The sequence below is a fragment of the Antedon mediterranea genome, chromosome 9 (assembly GCF_964355755.1).
Source record: "Antedon mediterranea chromosome 9, ecAntMedi1.1, whole genome shotgun sequence".
Taxonomy (NCBI): domain Eukaryota; kingdom Metazoa; phylum Echinodermata; class Crinoidea; order Comatulida; family Antedonidae; genus Antedon; species Antedon mediterranea.
The window spans coordinates 3,171,825-3,195,508 of NC_092678.1; the positions used below are offsets into that span (position 1 = coordinate 3,171,825).

The 23,684-nt window shown below is 30.1% G+C and overlaps 1 protein-coding gene across 7 annotated transcripts in view; it reads left to right on the plus strand.

Moving 5' to 3' along the window:
* Positions 1-23,684, plus strand: part of LOC140058695 (uncharacterized) — a 90,678-nt gene that overhangs the window by 49,299 nt on the left and 17,695 nt on the right. The window contains exon 1 of one of the 7 annotated variants that reach the window (XM_072104402.1): positions 7,917-8,145. The exons of 4 other annotated variants lie outside the window; for them this stretch is intronic. In XM_072104402.1, the coding sequence (XP_071960503.1) occupies positions 8,084-8,145 (62 nt within the window). In that variant the 5' untranslated portion in view covers positions 7,917-8,083. Of the gene's footprint in view, positions 1-7,916; positions 8,146-8,400; positions 9,210-19,055; positions 19,784-23,684 lie in introns of those variants that run through there. 2 more of the 7 variants (XM_072104399.1, XM_072104397.1) reach the window with 2 other exon arrangements.

Genomic DNA, 23,684 nt, shown 5'->3' on the forward strand with positions numbered 1-23,684 from the left:
TCTTGTTGAAAACTTCTTTTTTAATTTGAAAAAGATGCAAGTGTGTTTGTGATATTGTTTGTTTACTTTCATTGAAATACTCGATGGTGAGTTTTGTTTTTGACTAAACAAAAACAAAAATTTGTTTCAAATCTTAATAGAGGAAGAAACTTTTGGGGGTTTTTCTTCAATTTTCAACAAGAAGTCAAGAAAAAATTGTTTTTTTAACGATTTGTTGGATTTATAATAGTTAATACTGTACTTATTAGGTAAGTTTTGTTAACCATGTTAATTATCTATCGGATAAATGATACATTTGTTGTGCTTTTCAGCTCCAAATGGGTCAAATTTTAAGACAATAAAAAACAAAATTTTTTTCTGAAAATAGCAAGATTAACTTCATCTGTCTTGTAAACATCTGTTCTGTCTTTGAAAATTATACTACTACAGTAAAGTGGTTAACATCTGTTTCGGTGTCAACTTTTAAACAATAAAGACAATAGAATTGTGTAGACAAAGTTAATGAGAAAGGGGATGGGAAACTAAACAATATGTAAATGAATAATTAAATAACGCTTTTATCACGAATGGTACAGCATCTTTGCCTGCTTTTATCATCAGGTTGTTGATATTCGGTTCTGAGAACGTAAATAATTAATGTATATTTCCACTTTAACTGGTTTCCGATTTATAATTTTGTTACACTTTGTGAATGTGAGTTCAATCATCTTTTGGGCACCATATGTGTGAGCATCTGTTCCTGTGTGATATAGCAAAGCTGTAGTCATATTATAGCGGTAGATATTTACCATGTTTTAAAAATGATACCAAAGAGGAAGAGTGAATATCTGATTAATAGTGCCATTTTCATAAATTGAAAAGTTTAGTTAGTACTATCTAGGTATTATCTCTCTTCTTAAATTGTAAGACCAATTATGTGCTGTTATCCACATTTGGCTATGTTAGAACTTTTCACTAATTAGGTACTGCCTGTCGTTTGGATGTCAATTATTCATGTTAGATTATATAATTAACAAGATAAAAACTAGCTTCAATGTTTTTGTACTTCCATGGTTTTATGAAGGTAAGATTTTGAAAAAGATATATGAGATGGAATATAATTACATTTATTTGTGGAGGGGATGGTTATTGGTTTGTTTAGTCTTCCCCTCAGTACGTCAAACTATCTGATTAGAGGTGGGAGGTTAGTTATTGAAAACAGTATACCTAATCAAGACATCATTTTCTAGTTAGCTTATCTCTGCTTAACAGTGTCATCCTAGCAAACCACCTCCTGTGTCTTGTTAGCACGCAGGTTGATTGGATGGTTACATGTGGTAATCAATTATCAATACTTAAGTTTATAATTTAAGCTTATCTCTACCTGCACACTAAATAAGGAGTATTCTTTGTTTACATCATCTTCAACGTGCTTCTGTGTTTTTTTTCAATTTCCTTTAGCACCATTTTTCTGTTTCGTAGGTAACGCACACTTTAATCTGTGCAGAAATGGCACTTTTAGCCTTTTTTAACATTTATTTATTTTGCCCTGAGTTTATCCAGTGAGCGCTCATAGCCGTTACACCACTTCTATGTAGCTTACGTTTTTAATGCTATCAGAATAGCAATTCTGTTTAATTATTATGCCATTAATGTTTTAACTTTTGGTACTTTTATTACCTCATCTTGTATCTTTTTTCATGATAAAATTTTAGACAATTTTGAATAATGTTTGTGTTATGTATATTTGAGGTATAGTTAATTTGAAGTAGGCCTACTGTGTAGAAGTAGTTCTGCATCATTTCATTAAGCTACACTTACATTGAACATAAGCTTGGTTCCCACTAGGACACAACATTAGCAATTTGACCAATCACCAGCTATGGATCATTTGAACTGTCGTATGTGATTGGTCAAATAGCTTGCGTTAATGCACATAGGTAAATTACGTTACATCCTTGTGGGAACCAAGCATAAAAGCCCATTAAAGGTTGGTAACCTGTAGGAAGTCTTTAATTAGAAAGAGTCTTGTAAATTACAGTCTTTAATATGAAGAGACCTATATTAATGTTCAGATGTTAACCATTGATGTTATGAACTCATCTACCACTGTTTCAACGTTGTCGGCTTTCCATTGATATGTGATTAAATACTTTATAAGGAACCCTTGGGACGGTTTGAAATGCCTCAGGGACCATTCATTATGGATCTCCAGCCCTAAGAGACAGTAGTTTCCTCTTCTTTCAAGGAAGCTTACAGTGGGTTACTCCGGCTATAAATTAGGATGCGGTAGTCTGATAAAATACAGCTCATCTTTAATTGTCTATTACAATTAATTTAATGAATTTAATTTTCCTGTATTTTATTGATAAGATGGTTTGGCATTAAGGTTCTATTCATTTTACCACTTTGTTTTTCTACTGTAAGAAACAAACTAGTGTAAAGGTCATAAATTTTTGTTTAGTAAATTTAATTTTAAAATAGTTAGTGTCCAAAGCATTGGATAAAAACTTGTTTTTAATCTGTTTAGAATCGGCCTAATTCACTGGCCATGGTATGTAACATTAGCTAATAGTTCTTTTTAATTATATACTATTGCGTGACTTGATATGGAAATTGAAAGCTATCAAAATACTATCTGATTGCTGTATGAATAATTAGTATTGTATTATACTGGTAGATACATTCCACACTTTTTAACAACACACGATAAGTCTATGTTTGTTATAGTGCATGATAGTGTACTTTAAATGTAAACACAAATTTTTGGGGGAAATTCAACTGAAAATTTTTGTGGACACGGATTACTGCTCAAGATGTTTTTAACTGGTTAATATAAAATTTAAGTAAGCATTGGTTGCCAGTGTAGATGCAATAAAACATTTAAATGAAAAGATACATTAAAAGTAGTACTAAATGATTCATAACAGACATTATAAATGTTTAAATTTGCACAACTTATAGTTCACAAAAAATCTAGAGCAATGTACTGCCACTGTCCACCAAGCTACAATTGAATTATTATTGAGGGTGGTCATATTTTGATGTTAAAAGCCATCTTTATATAATCTTTCATTTGATGAAAAAAGTATAAAACTTTATATCATGAATATTTTTCAATATTTTTCTTTTTAAAGCTTGACGAATTACATTTTTTGTGCAGAATGTTTACATAACAATTATTTTCAATTTGTCAGGATTTTAACAAGTTTAACGGTATATTTGAATAAATAATTTGATCCCCAGACTGGTTTGTTGATATGTCTATGTGTACTTTGAAATAATAATTGCAACTTACTGTATATGACCTCCATTTGGCCAAAATATGATTCATGTTAAAATTCAATTTTGCCAATTTCATGTGGGAATTTATATATATATATATATATATATAACCAATTTTGTTTTGTATTTTTCAGACAAAGTTCTGCAGCACATGCAAGGTAAGTGTTTACTTTGTTGGTTATTCATTAATAAATATGTTGTTAATGAGTTTTCCACAACTGCATATGGGCAAATACCCTTGTATCATAGCAGTATTCTTCTGGATATAGTGGAATATAGGTTCTCACTTGTTGGAGGTGCAAGCAAGAGGTACAAATCTGTTAATGTTATTATACAACTTTGTTGGAGTTATGATGTAAGGAGTCTCGAGTAAACCATTGGTTTTGTGATCTAAGGTCATTCTCAGACCAATTAAGTGATTTATATATCTTTTAATTAGTTGAAGATAGTAAATCAACCAACATTCAATGTTGTTATTGCACAACATTAGAGAAAAGAGGATGTTTTTCTCATACTAGTAAGTTTTCTCAGTCCGGTGATATAGTACTGATAAATGTTTTTTGTGTGTGTGTGAGGTATTTAAAGTTTATCTCATTTCTGTGGTTTCTTGTTCAACATAGCACCATATTGCACAGTCAACAAAAATAAATACTTAATAGTGTTTAAACACTTTATCAACCGTTGCTATATTTAATATTTAATTTTACCGTTGAGAACACATCAGGTAGGTTGCTCAAGTTTTCCTCTATCCTGTTTGTAAAAGTGGAGAAATTTATATTCTGTTGGCAACATATGCAGGGAATCATGTCATAATATATAACAACTGATTTCAGTATTAAAATGAGTGAGTGAGTACAGTATTTAACAGTCTCTAGAATATGTTTTGATATTATGTTTCTTAGGATAATTAAATTTCAAACGGATATACATGAAATCTTCTAAGCTTATTCGCAACGCCAATTTGATACTTTTATCGTCGATATAAGATTTTGAAGTAGCTGTCTGGATTTTTTTTTCTGATTCTAGATCTGTAAAGTCTACAGTGAATAGCATAGATAAAGTAATTCCATAATAGAAGCATTCATTTTTATTTTTTGTATAAAGCGAAATAGTTTATTTTTAATAGAGATCTATCAGAATTGTTACATTACACACATGCAATTTGCACGTACGCAGATCTTTTTATTCAGTTATTAATGGGTTCGAAGTCCATACCATATACAGTGTGCATTTCAAAGATACAACCTACATTAACCTATACGATCACTCGTCCATGTTGTCATTTAGGCAACATTTAGAATATATTCAAGTGTGGAATTTATATCTTATTCAGAATGGATTGCAGGTAAGAGTTGTTGAGCAGAATATCAATTTAAACCCAGTAGAATGTGACATTTATAGTAATGTTTTATTTATTCATAAATGTTTTACCAAGACAAATCACTCAATTGGTCTGTCTTGTGGAACTAGAACTTAATGCATTGCCGAGTTTACAGTAGGGTGTTTGTCCTGCTGTAGGGACACATTTTTTGCCCCAAATATACACTAATAAAGTGATAGTTACATAATTTAGAAGGTGCATCCAGTACTACAAGAATTTTCCTTTTATTCGTAGTTTCTTCCAAATTTTTACAACCAACAACAACAATTATAGGTGAAGGAACATTTAAATAACATACAGTATATCGATTTCTTTATTTGATAGTGTCAATATTTTTAACAGATTTTTCTGCACTGATCTAGATTTAATATGTGGTAAATTCTTTCAGCACGGCAAAATAAATCTAAGTCTGATTTTAAAGAGAAGTATTCAAATAGTAGAAAGTTTGTGAATGCACATTCAAATGTCATGCACATCCAGTTTAATAGTAATTTACGTTGTTGAAGCACACTTTACCCAGGTACTTCTAGTAATAATAATCAAACTACTCGTCAGAAATGATGAATGTAGAGGATTGCCTACGTCACATGCTTGCATTTAATGTGCGTGTTTAGTTTTTTAGCATTCAAAGATGTCGTGAAATATAGGATTTTATATCAAAGGCGACAATATCTGTCAACGTTGGTTTTATTTTTGCAAAGGCTGACTTGAAAACAGATGACCTTTCAATCCTACTAGGGGAAAAGGCTGTGTACAGAAATCAACCTGAATTATTGATTGTTAAATACATTTTTTTTTTACTTTACAAAAATAAAACCACAAATTATGAATTACAAATAGAAATAATACTTTAATTGTTGAGTATTTTAGTAGGAAAAAATGAATAAAAAATGCATATGGAAATGGGTCTTGTTATTTTAATACCATATAAGGGAATTTCCACCCCTTAATTTAGACACAATTCCTATAATCCTACTCACTCATTTCCCCAAGTTTCATACCCGAGCTATGGACTATTTCGGTAATATACGGTAATTTCTAGTCTAAATCTCAAACATATTGCAGGCCTGTTGGAACTAACATTGCTTAACACCACCTTCTTATTTGGAATTTCTATACTAGAAAAATATATGCGCAAACAAATTAGACTTCAATTTCTTTGGTTATGCTTGGGTTACCAAGTTTAATTACGCATTAGAATGTATCTGATGCACATTGCCTCGTAAATGTATTTCTTTGACCTGTAGCCAAGGTGGTCAGTTTGTAGTGATGCGGATGATATTAAGGTGTAATCATGTTGATAATGGAATCTTAATGAACATGTAATTACTGTACTGTTGAGGAATTAGAATCTTCTAGATAATTAAAAGTCACTTATAAATAATATACTTCAAACATTGTAGTCTTAAGCACACTTTCACTTTCAATAATATTCAATTTTTTCTATTAGTATTAGACAATTATTGAAGTATCAAAAAGATCTGTATTTTTGGGGTTTTTTTTTTATTAAAATAATTATGAGATAATGACTATTTACTACAACACACAGAAATTATATTTTAGGATCATAAATATTCTGTCAATCTTCTTTTCCTGAATATTATAAAAACAATAATTTATTAACCACAGTACCTTTAAATGGTTAACTGCGATTGATTTTATTTTTTATAACTTGAACGGCTTTATTATTCATTTTGATTTCCAACATTATAATGTCATACAAATGTGTACCACATTCGATAAGTCATCACATTTTCCGTGACTTATTGGTCATGTTCCGTTGAGCTCTCTGATTTCCTGTAGGACATCTGGAACCAGTGTTACTCTTTTTTTCATCTCACCTCCATTTTGATTCCTTTGAGAGAATGGTAGCTTCCTGACCAAATGATTTCCCAGCTTCAGGAGTTAAAGTTTGGCAAATTTTAATTTCCGGAATACGTCAAAGTTATTAGAAATGTCCACCCTAAATGAAGAAAAGCGTTTATTGTTTTGTTGACAGATTATACAAGGAATGATTTCATATTATAAAGTTTATGTTTTAGATTATATATAAATATAATCTTAAATTGTATTACTAAGACTTCTGGGTAGTGTTAGTGATGCATTTATATGCTGCCCTCTGGAGTTATACTGTAATAAAGTTTTTTCTTGATCATGAGTGATTTCTGTACAATTTAATGAGACCATATTTTAGTTTTGGTTGAAAAAATTACATCAGGAGTATTTACATTTTTAGCAATATCTAGTTTTTAATGTAGTTTTTACAGTAGAACCCCTATTAGGGGGGAACCTTCAGGACCCAACAATGAGTCCCCTATAAAGATGGCCCTAGAATAATGGTTGGACAGATTGTTACAATTTTTCCTAATTTGTTTTACAGGAAAAGTGTCTCCTTACGTTGTTTAAGGTTTTGATTGACTGTATTAAGATGGTCTTTTATCTTCTTCTCAGTGTAGGAATTGCAGAGTTTTTAAACTAGAAATACTAATTCCCCTGCCCACAACTTGTATCCCCACCTTTGTATCCCCAGCTCCTCATATCCCCTGTTACCACATCTGAATTAGCCACCTGATGTTACAATTTCCTACAGACTATTTTCTTTTTTTCTAATGTGAGTCATTATTCAGTGAAAGCAAGTGCTGAGGAAAACATTTAATGCAGACTCTCCTGTCGTGAGATAGACTCTGCGTTAAAATCTAATTATAAAAGGTCAAGAGACATCAAATACAAGTGGTAGGTTGAGGTCATTGCGCTGGAGTTATCATTCTGACACATGTTATTACGTGTAAATTAGCGTCATCGCATATAATTACATTACAAAGAAATTTGATTGTTTGTAATTAATGTACTAAATGTAATTGTGAAAAAATAACAGGTAAAATATTTACCATGGTAGGCACTGATATGACAAACCCAAGTTATCATATCTATAAATTACATTACACAAAGATCAGATTTGTTATCAGTAATGAATATCAAATTTAATTAGAAAATTTTTTCCATGAAATAGGTCAATATTGCATAATGTAACCTCCATCTGAAATATTTATTATTATAAATTCAATTTCAAAACAAGATCGTTGTTTTATGCAAATTATCTTATTTGAATACATTATGTAAATTAGTATTTACTGCAAGTGACACTGTATGCAGGAACTTCTGTACTATGAACCTTTGATACCATAATTATAAATAAATTAAACAGAATGTGTTTACATTATAAACATCATATTGTTATGATAAATGTATGATGTAAATGATCCTTCTATGTTCTCATTCTTAATTTGATTTCAAATATTCGAAATCTTTGAGGTTTGACGTTTTTCGTCCTAATTGTCATAACTATTATTAACTCAAAATGAAATATGAGTTATGGAACTTTAGAGTTTCTCACCACTTAGGAACTCGGTAATTGAGTAGAAAGCGGCAAATACCAGTATGGCTGCCAAGATTATGTTCACTCGCCGTATTAGATATTATAGTCGTACTTATCAAATCAGGTAAGGTTGAACTGTAGAACTTCTACATTAATATGTAAAAATTAGGAACATTGTTTTGTATACATCTTTTTTTGAAAAATGCTGCAATAACTTTTGTACCGATTACCAGGACAAATGTCTACCTTAATGGTCAGTATTTTGGCGATATGTACTGATGCTGTTCGATTTCCAGAATAATTGTACTGATGATTTCCAGAATATTATTCAGTATCTTAATTTGCATAAATTGGAAAGTGTAAATCAAGAAACAGAAACGTATGATGATTGATTTGATATTAATAAAATTGTCATTCTATGTGGTCCTCAATTACAGAAATGTCTGTTACATTGTAAATGAATGGCTTCGTGTGCAGTCTCTTGGTAGATGATGTTACTTATTAGTAGACTCTACCTTTAATTAATTATTTTTTGTTTATGACATTCTAATTGGTTGGCTTTGTTTGACATTTTTGCGGAAATCAGAACAAAGAGTGAAGTGATGTATTTTGACATCCCTCTGGAGAATTTTGAGACTTATTTTTAAGACTAATTTGTGTTGTGGTGATTTGATCATCGCATAACTGGCTTGTATCTCAAACCTTTATGTGTGCTTCCCCAGTCCACAGGAAATGACAGGTCAAATTTGTTTGAAGTAACTTAAAGCGTTTTCTAAAATTTTGTTCACTTGAATGTTGTACAATATTTTTTAACTCCACCTCGGATTAAACCATTTTGAACTATGACATCAAACTGCAACTACTCAAAGCGACGACTGCAACAAGACAATCTCCTAACGGAGCCCTCTTGGCCATACGCCAACAAACTGACGGGCATGTTCTGATCACCATAACTCTGATAGTAAATTTCGCCGTTCATTGTTGCTGAATTTGTCGGCTGCTAAATACTATCTAATGGTGGATTGAAATCAAATAAATCCGTCTGCTTTGAAAACAGACAGCGTTAAGTGAAGTTGTGTATGTTGTTTGCGATATGAAGCAATGGAGTACGAACGGGTTAGGGGGGTTTACGAAGCAACTAAACATCTTTGTAAGAGTTTTTAATTCGGGAAAAATATGGCTTCATAGGTAAGTACAATCAACTTTGTAGTAACCATTTATGACTGGAATTTATCTTGTGGTTGCTTTCAAAGGATCAATTTTTATTACTTTTGACATATTTGAAATAATATATATTTTTTTCTTGATTTATGTTGATTTGATAATCAATTTCGGAAATAATTTATAATTTTACTTAACTAAGTTTTCCAAAATGTTTATTTAAAATCAAAGTTGATAATTTAATTTAAATCGGAATTAATTAGATTAATTTTTTCATAAATTCATAGCCAGGAACTGTTTTGGAGAATTATATTCTATGATCCTATAGCTAAACTGGTAATGTATTATGTGAAATTTAAATTTGTTCATTTCCTTGATATAATAGTAAATAATGTACAGTAATTATACAAATTATTCCCAAAAAAAGGATACAGAAATGGTGAAAACTCATGGGTAGTGTCAATCTGTTCAAACTTAGGAACTAGAGCGTATTTTTTTCGAGGTTATGAACCTTGGAATAAAAACAAATAACTAGAACAGGAAAGCTTCATACTTAGGGGTTCTTTTAAAAATGTTGATGTACTGTACCATCCAAATTTTCCCCTTTTCTATTTTATTATCTTCCTTTCATTTTCATAGAACAATTGATATTTTGTTCTTTCTTGAAAAAAGTTTTCAATAGAAGTCTTCAATAATTTGGAAAGTATGGTATTATTATTTTGTTTTTCCTTCTTTAGTCAACGCATGGCAGATTTCACGAAGTATGAGTGGGTGGCTGTTGTATTCTTTAAATTTACTTTTAAAAATTATATTGAGACAAATTTGTTCTTTTTTATCTCCATTTTTCCCCATGTTTGAACAAAAATTATATTGAGACAAATTTGTTCATGTTTAATCTGATTAAAATCACTATTTTATTAGTCATTTTGAAAGAAGTTATAAATATCTATTCTTGACCCTTGGCTGACCTAACAAAATATAAAAAGTAAGCAGATAACTTTGAAAGTCAGTTTCGGAAATAATTTTATTGTTTGGAAAATACGAAAGTTTTTTTCAAGTGGTTTTTGAGAATTATTTTATTATATTGAGTAGAATAGTGACTTCCTCACCTAAAATAAGGGTGATGCGTTTATCTTAACGTCCTTCAGTTCACATTTGTTTCAAATAATTAGAAACAATCAAAGTCTTTTATTTTTCTTAGTCCTGAATTTGCAAACAGCATTTCACACCATTTATTTTTTTTACCAAACTTAGCTTAAAATAGGAAAATGTAATTGTTATTAATTGAGCAAAGCAATCAATTACTAATAATTTAATTGAACTGTCTGTCCTATTTTAATTTTTGGCATAACGTATAGCATTGTTGCCAAGTTGTAGGCTACATATTTAGACTATTCCTTATGGTATAATGTTTAATTATGTAAGATTTATTTTAGTCTCTCTAACAAGACATTTAACGTCATTACGCTAAGTGAAATTTGTCTGAAAGTTGAATGTTTTGGCAAGATAAATAAGTGATAGAATGTACAAGGTGTTCACTCCCTCTAACCCTCCCAACTTACCTGGTTATCATTCAATAATTATTAAATTAAGTTATAAATTCAATTGCGTTTTGAATTTATTTGTGTAATTATTGAAATTAATCAAAAATAAATAGTATGCTTGTTTTACAATTGATAACTAAATTTTACTCTGATATGCCACGTTGAAGGTGAAGTGAAGTTTATTGCTATTGGAACATACATATAAAGGGTGACAAATGAGATAATGGGCACATGAAACAGAATAAATTGTCTCTAAAACATTAACAGTTTTTTTCTTTACCATTTACACATTTTTATTTCAATGTTTTAGAGTTTTTCAACTTCCATTAAAAATTGTACGTAGTTTGAAAATGTATCTGTAAATATAAATGCGTTTATGTCCCTAGAGGGCAGTGTTTTCTTTTGATGTTTGCATAAAAGAGCGGAGACTAATCCTATTAGAGTACCTACTCATTAATAAACTGTAATATGAACATATGTGAAATATGAACGCACCCCTTTCATACTATTTGTTTGTGCAGTAATAACGAAAAATAATGGGCATGATTAATCCTAATTTCAAAGGCGTAATTTGCCAACAAGTTTCAAAAGTGATGAACAGTATCAATGATTAAACAGTAATGCATTTTTGTATAAAAAGTTTAAATTGATAATGAAAACATTTATAATACAATAATCTATTATTAGCTCAGTTAAAATCAACTAATATCTCCAACCTTAATGATAATTTGGCCTGGCATATTGGATTGTTTAACCAGCATGTGTACATAGTACCTCAGTGATATAACAGTTTTCTGTCAGGTCATATAACACAAAACTTTTAATGTTTAACATTGAGCGTAAATTATAGACGAGGTCTCACGGTAATTGAAGGCCTCCTAAGTTTCTACCTCAGTTTTCATCAAAGGATGATTTACAGAAAGAGATTTTGTTGTAACCTTGTTGAAATGTTTATGATAGATTTTGACAGGATATTATATGAAGTGTTCGTTATCTATGTTTAATACCGTTAACTTAATCTTTACCTTCCTATGTTATTTATATCTTATGAATAATTATAATTTATTTACTTTTATCCTTATTTAGACATAGAAATGAGAACATTTATTATATTCTTGGTGAATTATTGGATATTTCTATTCATTAATGGTAAAAGTATAAAGTATAGACCTATTCATGTTTAATTAGGAAAATTATATATAAATTTCATAAATGTATATAAAAAATAGATTAATAGTTTAAATTGTATACAGTCAACTCTATGGAAAGACCTCAAGGTTGCTTATGATCGGAAGGAGGACTTAGGAGGGCCAGAATACTTTATGAAGTTTAGTTATTTTGTTTAAAGAAACAGGTAAAATTGAGATTCAAACGAAAACCTCCTTAAATATAAATTGAACTATTCCCACACTGCTTGTTACAATACTATTTCAGTTAATTATTAACAACTTCTAAAAATAGTTTGTCAGTAGTAAGTTTAAGTTTCATTGACGGATCTTACATTATACATTTTGGAAGTAGACTTGAGATACAGGATCTTTGAATCATATTTTCTTCATAATAAATACCAGCTGTAAGAACCCACTGTCTTGCGTCCGTTTTCTTAAGTGTTTGAACTTAATGCTTATTGGTTAATTGGATTCACTGCCCAATTTATAGAATACATCTTCGTTATTCTAGTTTTTTAATTGAAAATTCTAAGTACAGATGGAAGGAATACTTGTCTGAAATTTGATATTTTGGCAAGCATCATCTTGGATGGAGATTTCCTATGGTTGATGCAACTTAATTTGTTGCTTGCTAATCCTAATTGTCACTTTATGATGTAATGTATATTTTAGTAACTTGTGAGTATCATAGTTATCTTATTTTACATAAATTTGCCCTCCAGATATTTTTATGGTGGAAACAATACAAAATGGTGTTACAGTATTTAGATTGTTTAATTTATTTTGTTCATCAATTGATAATTATTTCAATGCATTTTTATTATCATTTTGTTCGTGTTATATCAGTGTTTTGACAAATGGTCTCTAGAGGGCAGCATTATTAAAACACTTTAATTTTCTAAATGCTAATGAAAACTAATTCTAAAATGAATAAACTTGAAATTAAATCTTCTGTTTCATTTAATTTCTTTGAGGGCGCTATCCAATCACATAATGTAATTATGATATCAATGTCAAATGTTTATTTATCTTAGAATATGTTTTGCAAACATTGTTTCATTTTGCCATATCGTTAAAAACAGCATCGAAATTGTGTGGAAGTTGTGCGTTATAGATAAGGTCACATGATTGAGAATAAATTCAAGATTGTCAAATGAACATGAACTTTGATTTCGTCTGTAAATGTGACCTTTGTAAATGCTATATATTGCTATCATTTATATTTTGTATTTAACTGATAATTTTATTGCATTATAGCCCAAAAAAAGTCAGTCAGTCAATTTTTACTAGACATGTTGTTTGTTCCACTTTTGCAAATTCTGTATAATTTCTCGCAATTAGGTCTACTTTTAACTGATTAAACTTTAATTTGAGTGTGAAGATTAAACACAAATATGGTATTAATATTCCTCTAAAATAGTGTTGATGCTACTATAAAATTAGTAGCGAAAAAGAAATATTATTAAAAACTATTTTTGCTTAGATCATGCACTAATTTTACAATGACCTATTATAGATTTTATTAGATTATTAATAATGAAAACCACAAAATATTTACAATCCATTAATTATCTTTCAAGTCATTCTTATCACCATGGAAACCATCCACTTATCTGATGGATGCTTTACCGTGTGATGTCACAATTGACGAAAAACAAAGTATTTTTATTTTTATTTGTATCAAAGTGCGATGCTAAATTTAACATTTCTACTGTTGATGCAAGATTTGATAATGTGAAGCCGAACAAGCAATTGTGAAAAAGCAACTATTCGTACTGACCTGATGTTAAAAAAATAAGAAAATTGCTTTGAAAAAAATTATTTAACTCTATTGCCTTGTGATAATATCATTAATAATTATAATATTAATTTCAACCAAATGAAAACATAGTCATTTAATCTAATAATCTTTATATGCATTTATTTATAGATATTCTATCAACGCAATGTCAATAGGATAAAAAAAAAGATATTTTATGATTCATTGTGGTACATATTTTTATTTAACACATGCGTCGACTTGATTCTGATTGCTTTTGACATTTTGTTAAAACACTGCTTATTTCCAAGCGCTTTCATCTCAGAGGATTTCAAAGGGTTAAATTTGGGGGTTTTTTTTCCTATACCGGTAATAAGTGTCTATGTGACATATTAAGCGTTGACTAAGTAAGTCTGTCATTTATATTAGTCTAATGTTTTTTTATTTGTTTATATTTTACCTTAACTTGTCAAAAAAGGCAATTTCAGTAGATGCTTAGACTGTTATTATGAACTGACGCTTTGTCTGCACTATCAAACTTTACGTGATGTACCCATATATGGATATGATGACATCATATCACTACCATATTTAAGCATATCACTACCATATTTGGGCACATCACACTTTTTGTTGTCATCAAACTAGTTTGATGTAGACACAGTTTTAGACTTGATTTGTATGTGGATAATCTGTATCTCAACATCTTTACGCAACAAAATGTGTAGTTTAATGAAGTGTTAAGAGAATGTTTCAGTCACACATCTATGATCTTTATTAGCACAAATAATTTCTGTAGAAAAGTGATATAAAATTCATATCCTATTGCATTCTATCATTTTTTGTACAAAGATATCCTTGACTTGATTTTAATCACACTGGGCAAGTTAAAACTAAAAAAAATATTACTCATTTAAGTAAAAGGGCAACCACCCATGCATTAATATATCCTTTTTCTTTATTGTCTTTAAATTTTCAACTCTAATAATAGAACAACTGTTATTGTATAATGTTGTAATTTGGAAAAACAAGAATGTCTAAAATAAGTTCATACAATCAAACTTCAAGTAAGAACAAAAGCGTTCCAATATGATCATATGGTTATAATAGGAATGACGTTATTGGATCTGAAGTTGACTATTTTCCTGTTGAAACAATGAATTATCTATGAGCAATATATATATAACACAGCAGGCAAAGAACATTAATTCTAAACCGCCCGGTGATATACTGAAATTTAATTCATTAATTTGAAACGATAAAGATGAGGAAATCTGTGAGAATGAGAATATATATATATATAAATCCAAAGGCAAATTACTGGAAAAAAAATGACAATGCTGTGGGTATCAGTGGCTGGATCTCAATGGAGATACAAAAAAAGCGAAAAGCTAAATCAAAACGATAAAGTAAACAGCCAGAAAAGTTAGCAGAGCTTTCGGGCAACACTAGCCCTTCATCAGTGCAAGTGAGGGAATTATATATATATATATACAGTTTTAAAAGGCGGTATACCAACGTGACACAACTACAATGAACTCTCTAAAACGAGAATACCCGAAACTTTCACAAAAACAGTCATAAGAACATAAAACAAATCTGATTGTAAACAGCGTATAAACTATGTATTGGGGGTTGAATGCAGTATGTGTACCCTTGATATTAATAATTTATTATATTAATCAAAACGAGTAATTATAAAATTAAGATAAATGAGATAAAACATAACAAATACTGGTCAATGTTGTAATATTCTAAACAACAACCTCGGTCCATCCTCTGACCCATCTATCCTTGATGGGACTTATAGTTAAGCCAGACGACTAAACCCCCTTTCTGGAACTTAGCCCGCTAGCCATATTCTATCCACAGTAGGCTATTCAAAATCCTTGGTCTGCCTTATCTACATGTCCCACATCCTTTAAAAGTTTGTGCAAGTACACACAGAAGGAAGAAGATATTCTATGTTGAAGTCAGATAATTTTACTGGTAGCCAGTAATCATTTAATCAACACTTACTCAAATTAAGAAATCTGGCCATTATAGATTAAGCCATGCTGGTTAATGAGTGGGTAGAAAAAAGGTGTTGTATTCATTTTGATTATCGGGCAGCACAAATTATGTACTGGTTTTCTTTATGACGTACATAACTATTGTTTTAATATTCAAATATTTTTGTCAAACAATGTGGGAGTTTTGACTAGTTGTGATAATATGTGTCTTTAATGAACCCCACCCAGTTAATTATGGCAATATAGTTACTTCAAGTTTTCCTTCATTTGATGGCAAGTGTTTTCTTTCAGTTTCATGAATATTAGTTTGACTTGGTATAAATGAGTGTGATATCTTTATGTACTTATGCATAAAATGGACAGTCGGCCCTTTTCCATTAGAAGCATTACATCAGGAGACACAATTGCCAACTCTTTTTTAAGAATGCAACATTAACAATGAGCAACATGCACACATATACATGTATAAATGCTACTTGGAATCTCATCAATATGCTAATTGGCAAGATAATGAATATGCTAATGATGTCATATCTATGTTAGATTTTAGGTTCAATCTGTTGGATGGAAGTCTCCATAGCTGGTTACATTTTATATAAATATGTGCTATAATTTGAAAATTCAATATTTCCTTGTATGTATTGTAATCCAAGATGATCAAACGTAATATAAAGTAATATGATCCGTTATATTAACATCATAAAGTGAAACATGTTCTATAATATGAAGATCGTGACCCAGGGACGTGTCTTGGTCATTATACAGAGGTGTGTTCTATCCACTATTATACTTGTTATGGAATGCTTCCTGAACGTATATGACCGCCAATACAGGATGCGCCGAGGATCAACGAATTGCAATAGTGAATCCTGTTTATGAACAAAAACAATTAACTAAGAAATTAAAAAAACACCTGCAAATTATAGTCAAAAGATTTCCAGATACGTGGTAAAATTCCCAGTACTTTCTTGTTTGAAACTAGTAAGATGTGGAGTTTAGATTGTGCAGATGTTCCTGGTGAAATAAGGTTGGTTTATTTATTCATAAGTATCCTTGGTATATATTGGTATATTTTGTTCAATTTTAAGGTACTAATATCGCCCCTCGGACTTGAAATTGGGTCAAGTTTAGAGCTTATAGTTAGTTGCAGCCTAACCACTTAAATCTTGAATCTATGAATAAGTTTGTACTGTATCACATGGTCTTGTTCTGTACCCTAAATATTATCCTACAGAACTGGGTCTTTCTGTTTAACTAACCTGTTTTCAGATGCTTGCTTTAACATTTAGTACATCTGTTATATTAAATATTGGTTTTTTGCGTCGTTGGTATATGACGTTGGTAATTAATATTGATCGATGAATTGTAACAAGTTTTTTGGCATATAACATGTGTTGGCATACATTTGCAGGATTCATCTACATATGCCCACAGGCTGTTGCCCAAATTATACCACCGGGCTAGTTATATCATATCTTTTACTAGCCTACATTGTTACCTTGAACACTACTAGGGTTTTGGTCTAATGGTAGGACTTTTCATAATTTAAGCAGAAGATCTCGAGTCTTGGTTTTCTCATTCTCACAGATGTCCTTATCTTAATCGTTTCTAAATTAATTAATTAGTTTTCAGTATATCAATCACCGGGTGGTTTAGAATTTATTCCAGATACCTATGTGTATATATGTATATACATTATATTTATATTAGGTACTATTACTAGTATAAACATAATTATTAACCTAAATTATTGATACTTAACTAGACATGATTTACCACTTAAAGGGTATTTAGGGTCAAATTGATCTGTAATAGGAAGTTACGTAGAAACGATTTGGTTTCATTATTAATGATTAGTAGTTTTTATTGTTCAATGAATGCTTATTTATTTGAAACTTAGTTGTAGTAATGTCTATTTTTCCCTTTTAATGTCCTATTATGATTCTTATCTTGGAAGTTTGGTAATTCTTTGTTCCTTTGGAGACAATGGAGATTTCACTTGTAAGGTTATCATACGTTGAATTATAAACAGATTCGTAGAAGAAGGAAGTTCCTACAGTATTCAACAATAACTAAAAATCTGTGACATTCCCTATGTATTGCGGTTTCAAGAATTTTCACCCTAAAATTTCTTGGAAGAAAGTCTTATACCAATTTTTATTCACGTTTCATTTCATTATGACTTTTCCTTACTTAAACATATTTTTTTTGGGAAGGGTCAAGGAAGGTCATTCATCCATATCTTTGCCTCGACTATTTCAACCAAGAACATATAAACATTCTACATTTGCTGACCAGTCATTCTCTTGCACAGCTCCATCCTTATTGAATACTCTTCCACAATCAATCAATTCTATTGACATCTTCAAACAATTGCTGAAAACCCATCTCTTTTGCATAGCATATGAAATGACATAATTTCCACCTTGTTTCGAGCCTTGTGGTTGTAGCACTTTAGAGAAAATTTATTTTGGTTAAGCGCTTTACAAGAGCCAATTATTATTATTAAAACGCAAAAGAAAAAATAATGAAACATTTTGTTAATATTAATGTTAATAATGTTTCGGAAATCCCCGGCATATAAACCATATAAATAATGACCTTATGCAAATGTTTTTATCAAATTACTTGTAAAGTACTTGTAAAGTATTATATTATAGTTGTAAAATCCTTGAGATGTGTTGTATTACAAACATCTGAAGCATCAGATGTTAGAGGATATGTTTTTACGACATGTTGTTATTATCAGGGCTTATATTCATTAGTATGTATAGCAAGTGTTGTGTAATTGTCATCTATTTGGCTTTATCAGTTGAAGATAAATCTTCACTACAATCTCAAGTTTTGAAACTTGTCATCTGTCAGAAGATTATCTTTTCATCATCTGTGATTTCATATAATCTATGCAAACAGCTCAAGAAATTGAAAATATAGATATTATGGGGACTGTTTAAAACATTTCCAAGTTTAGCAAAATCAGAGAACTAGAAATAATTATATTTTGTACCAGGTGGTAAATTGAGATGACAATATGGGGACATATTTACACTAAAAAGTTAAAGCAACATTATTTATTCACTATATTTATCCAGGGTGTCTTGAGTACAGTAGTTAAAAAATTCAAAAGTTAACAGTAACCACGGTTACTAATTTAGAATCTACAAAAAATAGAAATAAATATAAAATAAACAAAAATAATATAATTAATATTAACTGCTTTTTTCCAATATCATTTAAGAACATATCAATTTAAATATTAAATTAATTTTAGGCAATATTAGTTTTATTTATTCCAGTAAATTTAATTTTAATTTGATGAAACTGTGGTTTTTGACATTCATTTTAATTGCAACTTAGGTTATATATTGCATAGACAACTAATTAGGTGATACAAATATAGGTTTATCGTCTTTCTCATCATCTTCACTTTGAAGCGTGTCGGAAAACAGAAAGAAAATTAAGTTGTTTAAAACATTCTCCAGAATTAATTCTCTAAAATGTGTTTGTAGAAAGTGTTATTACTTCATACACTAACAACATTAGCAGCCCATTGATTGGTTGGTTGGTGTCTTAAATCACGCTTCCTGAAAGCCCCATTCAATCGTGACGACATGAGGCACACAGGAAATGAACGTATCCGATGGGTCAGAGGTCGTGAAAATGTCCTTAAAGATAATTTATGAGTTTGGAATGCAAAGGTTATAATTTTACACTATTCGGAGACTGAACTGCTACTGGGTGGATGTCAACAAAGACTATACCCCAAAAACAAACAGGCATTGCGCCAACGGATTAAGAATACTTGATTAAACGCAAACAACACCGTGCCTAGAGGGCCAAAGCTGAACACAAGACAGCAAGCTAAACATCTTTTTGAACACATTGTGGGAAAATACAACGGAATTAAGAACTCTTAGAGGAGGCATCGTCAGATAGCGGTTCAACTAGACGAGGGGTTCCCCACCCCTTGTTTTTTTTTAATCATAGTACGTTCGATGCTAGACTTAAAAATGATTGCTTGTGAGCCTAAAATTATTGGACGTTTAGAACGACAGTATTCTTACAGAAGAGTCCGTGGTTATTGGAAATCATTGGAGCTAGATAAGCTGGAGCCTGAGTAAGTACGAGATGATGATATTTCTTTATAAAACAAAACAGCGTTTTACAAACAATATTTGCAATTATAATTTATTTAGTTTATAGATTAATTTATATTTGTTACTAAAGAAATGTTGTACTAAGAATTTAAGCGATATTTGACATAATTTTAAAGATGTTGAACAAACATTGCATATGGCGTATTTTCCTTTGCATTCCAAACAACATATAGTTATAAATACATATATATTATTCAAAGAATAAATGTAGCCAAAACTGTTTGTCATAAAATTAACGTGCAGAAAGGATGTATAAAAACTAAACAATTACTTAACAATCTTTTTCTAACTTTCAGGCTATTGCAAATTAAATGCACTTAAAATTAATTTCCGTAGCGGACAAGAAACAATTGACTTTATTTTGTCCATACCTATCCTTCGAATAATATTATCAATTAATTGTTTTAGATGAAGATGATTATGTAATCTTATTAAGATCATAGACCCGGGTTTGTTCAATTGTTAATTCAATTAATTTATTAATTAATTATATTGGATACTTCCCATTGAAAAATTAAAATGGATTAAATGAAATTAAAAAAAACAATTAATAACATTTGCATAAAATAGTGTAATGTGATGAAGAGTAATGGTTTGTACAAAGTATATATTTCAACAAGTTTTAATTAAGCTGAATTTAAACCTGTACAAAAAGCCTCTTTTAAATAACCTCCTGCTATTTATAGATCCACCCACCTACAATTGTTGGCACCCATTCTTATTGTATGTACACGCCTGGCACGACAAATATTTCTTTTGCATGTTTTTTGTTAAAACACCAAACTTTCCTATAATTATTTCCAAGCATGTTTCTAATATTAGAATACAGATAATCTGTTTGTACAACCAGTAAAGAAAAACAGATTTCGGAAGTGCGTAAAATGAAACATTGTTTTCACGTCATGAGTGAATTTTTTTTTGTATGCCAAGCATGACCTAATGTTGTAATTATATATGCACCTGGAATACATTAACCTCATCAATTTTTATAGGTCCTTCAAAAAGTGCAGTGAGACAAACGCCCTTATGTAAAATCCTACTGTTAAAAAATTTACATAATTATTGTTTTCAACACTAATATTACATCAAAATTCTGATTAAAATGATATAAATTTAAATTTTTGTATAAATAATGGCTTTTTAAAAATCTTTCTTTCAAAAAATTATGTACAATTATCAATCGTCATCGTCAATAATAATGTTATTTTAGGTTTACTATCTTTAACATTTATCATCCCAAGATACTTATAGTTACAGTTATACTTTTCATCTTTTTTTTTAATATGTTATCTCGTTTCTGTCATCCTTCAATTTCAACGATATATAATTATTAGATTGCGATATCATTTACTTTTGCACTATCGTTAAATTTTATTGGCCAGTATTCCTGTAATTTTGCGACAGGAAAGCCAGATTTACAACTAGACTGGCACAGACAGTATACGATTCCTCCGAGAGCAAGCAGACGCAAGTTTCCAAACTTGTTAACAAAATTCGGGCGTGCAGAACTTAAATTATATAATGAGTAGGCAAGATTTCTCTGCAATCGTAGACGATACAGAATAAATGTGGTTTTCTGATAATTAAAGTTTTTTTTATAGAATATTCTCAATGGCTTATCAATAATGTTTAACTATTTTAAATAGTAACTTGTCGTACGCTAACGTCTGCTTGTTTACCGGTTTCAAAATCAATCGTAATCATGTTATAGAAAGTCGTAAGGTTGATTTTTGATCTTCTGATTTAATTAATAATAACCCATCAATGTATGAATAATAAAAAGGTTGTTTTTAATAATAATTATAAATGATTTTATTAATTTTGAATTATCATTTTAATAAAAAAACTTCTGTTTTAAAACTTGTTTTTCCGCTTGCGTTCTAAAACCATCCAAGCGTGTGGTTCCAATATATAGTCTATGAAAAAAAATGTATATCTAAAACAAAACACGTCAATTTCAAGTCTTGTTTTTCACTCTCTTAGAAAGAGAGAATAATTAAGAGGTAATAATAATAATAAGAAATGCAGGAACTACAATGAACCCTAATCAGAGTTAGAGTGGGAAACCCAGTCGACTGGAAGATGGAATCGGTTTGTGACAATCAGAATCGGCGGTCTCTCAGTATGATTGGATCAATTCTCGTTCACTGATCGTATACCATGTCTCCTTAATTAAATTGCGAGGTTTTGTTTTTCTCTTCTCTAAAGTTCATTTGTGAAACATGTTTTGAGATTGAAAGCTTAGAGTAAAAAAACAAGATATTGGTAATAACTGATTAATTTCAGCCAATAAAAGGGTGTTTTGACATGTGAAAGCAATCATTACATCTCGTATTGCTTGTATCAAATATAAATTGGAAATTAAATCCAGAAAGATAATTTAAAGATAGATAGCCATGTGCGTACTGTCTGAAAGAGTTGCTTCAACTTGCCTCCACATTTCTATTTCGATTTTTGCAGAAAATAGCAATTAAGGATTTTAATCAACTTGTATTTACTGGTTTTTAATGAATTATGCTTCTTAATTAAATTAAAGGAAACATGACTAAATTTAAAGATATGAAGAAGAATCTGTTCTGGATAATCCCACGGTCTTAAACAGTTAAGGTATTCCTGACACAGAGGTCAAAGGAATGTAAAAATTCTGTAAAGTCATTGCTACCCTTATAAGAATATTAAGATCATTTTTAATCAGATAAATGAGGAAAGATTTAAATTCTTCTTGTTTCAATCAACAAAGGATGATTTATAATATTAAATTCTGTTTATTCATAATGATAATTTAAAATTGCTATTTTTTAATTGAAATTACTTAATTATATAATGTAATTTAATTTTTTATATAACTTTTCAAAACATACTTTCTTTAATGACCTATATATATTATAAAGCAGTAGATCCACCTCCTCTTGGACACCCCTATTCACTGGTCATCCCTATCCAGTGGTCATCTCTATTCTGTGGCCATTCCCTATTCTGTGGTCATCCCTATTAAGGAGAATCTTGTAAAATCAAGGAGGAGAAATATATGTTTTAAAACTACAACCAACCCCTATTCAGGGGACACGCAAAATCAGGATCCAAAGGTGTCCCCGTAATGCGTTCAACTGTAGTTGGACATTTTTTATATAATTTTTTTTCATTTTACAGTGGTATAGAACAGTAGCAGTTCAAAATTTGCCAGGAAATTAGTATATATTTTGCCAAAAACTATTTACGATATTTCCTTTCTGACAAACTTTGATCATCAGATTAATTATTGCCTTCCAAAAATATTTAATATGTTTCCAATTTTTAGTAGTTGTAAATGAATAATCCGTGGACGTACTTAGTACGTTCTGATTCACATTTGGTGAAAAAGTCATAAGCTGCGATTTCGTTGTGTCTGCACTCTTTCCTGGTTGGTTGGTACTGCCCTGTTTATTTCATTGCCTTGTGACAGGCAGGAAAGATCAGTTAATATCCAAAATTAGGATTCGTTAAAGTGATGGGGTAGCTTATCCTAGTGACAGTCGTTAATGTAGATATTGCCGTTATAAATCGTATTACCGTTCTCTTATCAGGACCTCGGCACATAAATAATATTTGACTTAGGAAAGATAATATTACTTAAGGATTAATTTTTGATATAAAAAAAAATATTTAGCAGTATCATTTCCATAGCTGTTAAATACTATTACAGAAATACAACTCTCAATATAAAATTGCTTTATCTAATTTTCATATATTGTAGTCTCATATATCTAATTTGTATAAATGCATATATTATCATACCTATTTGCATAAACTCCTGTATTAAATATACTTTTTTATTATTACCTATACTGTTACCTCACTATAATTTGCATTTGATCTATTCTC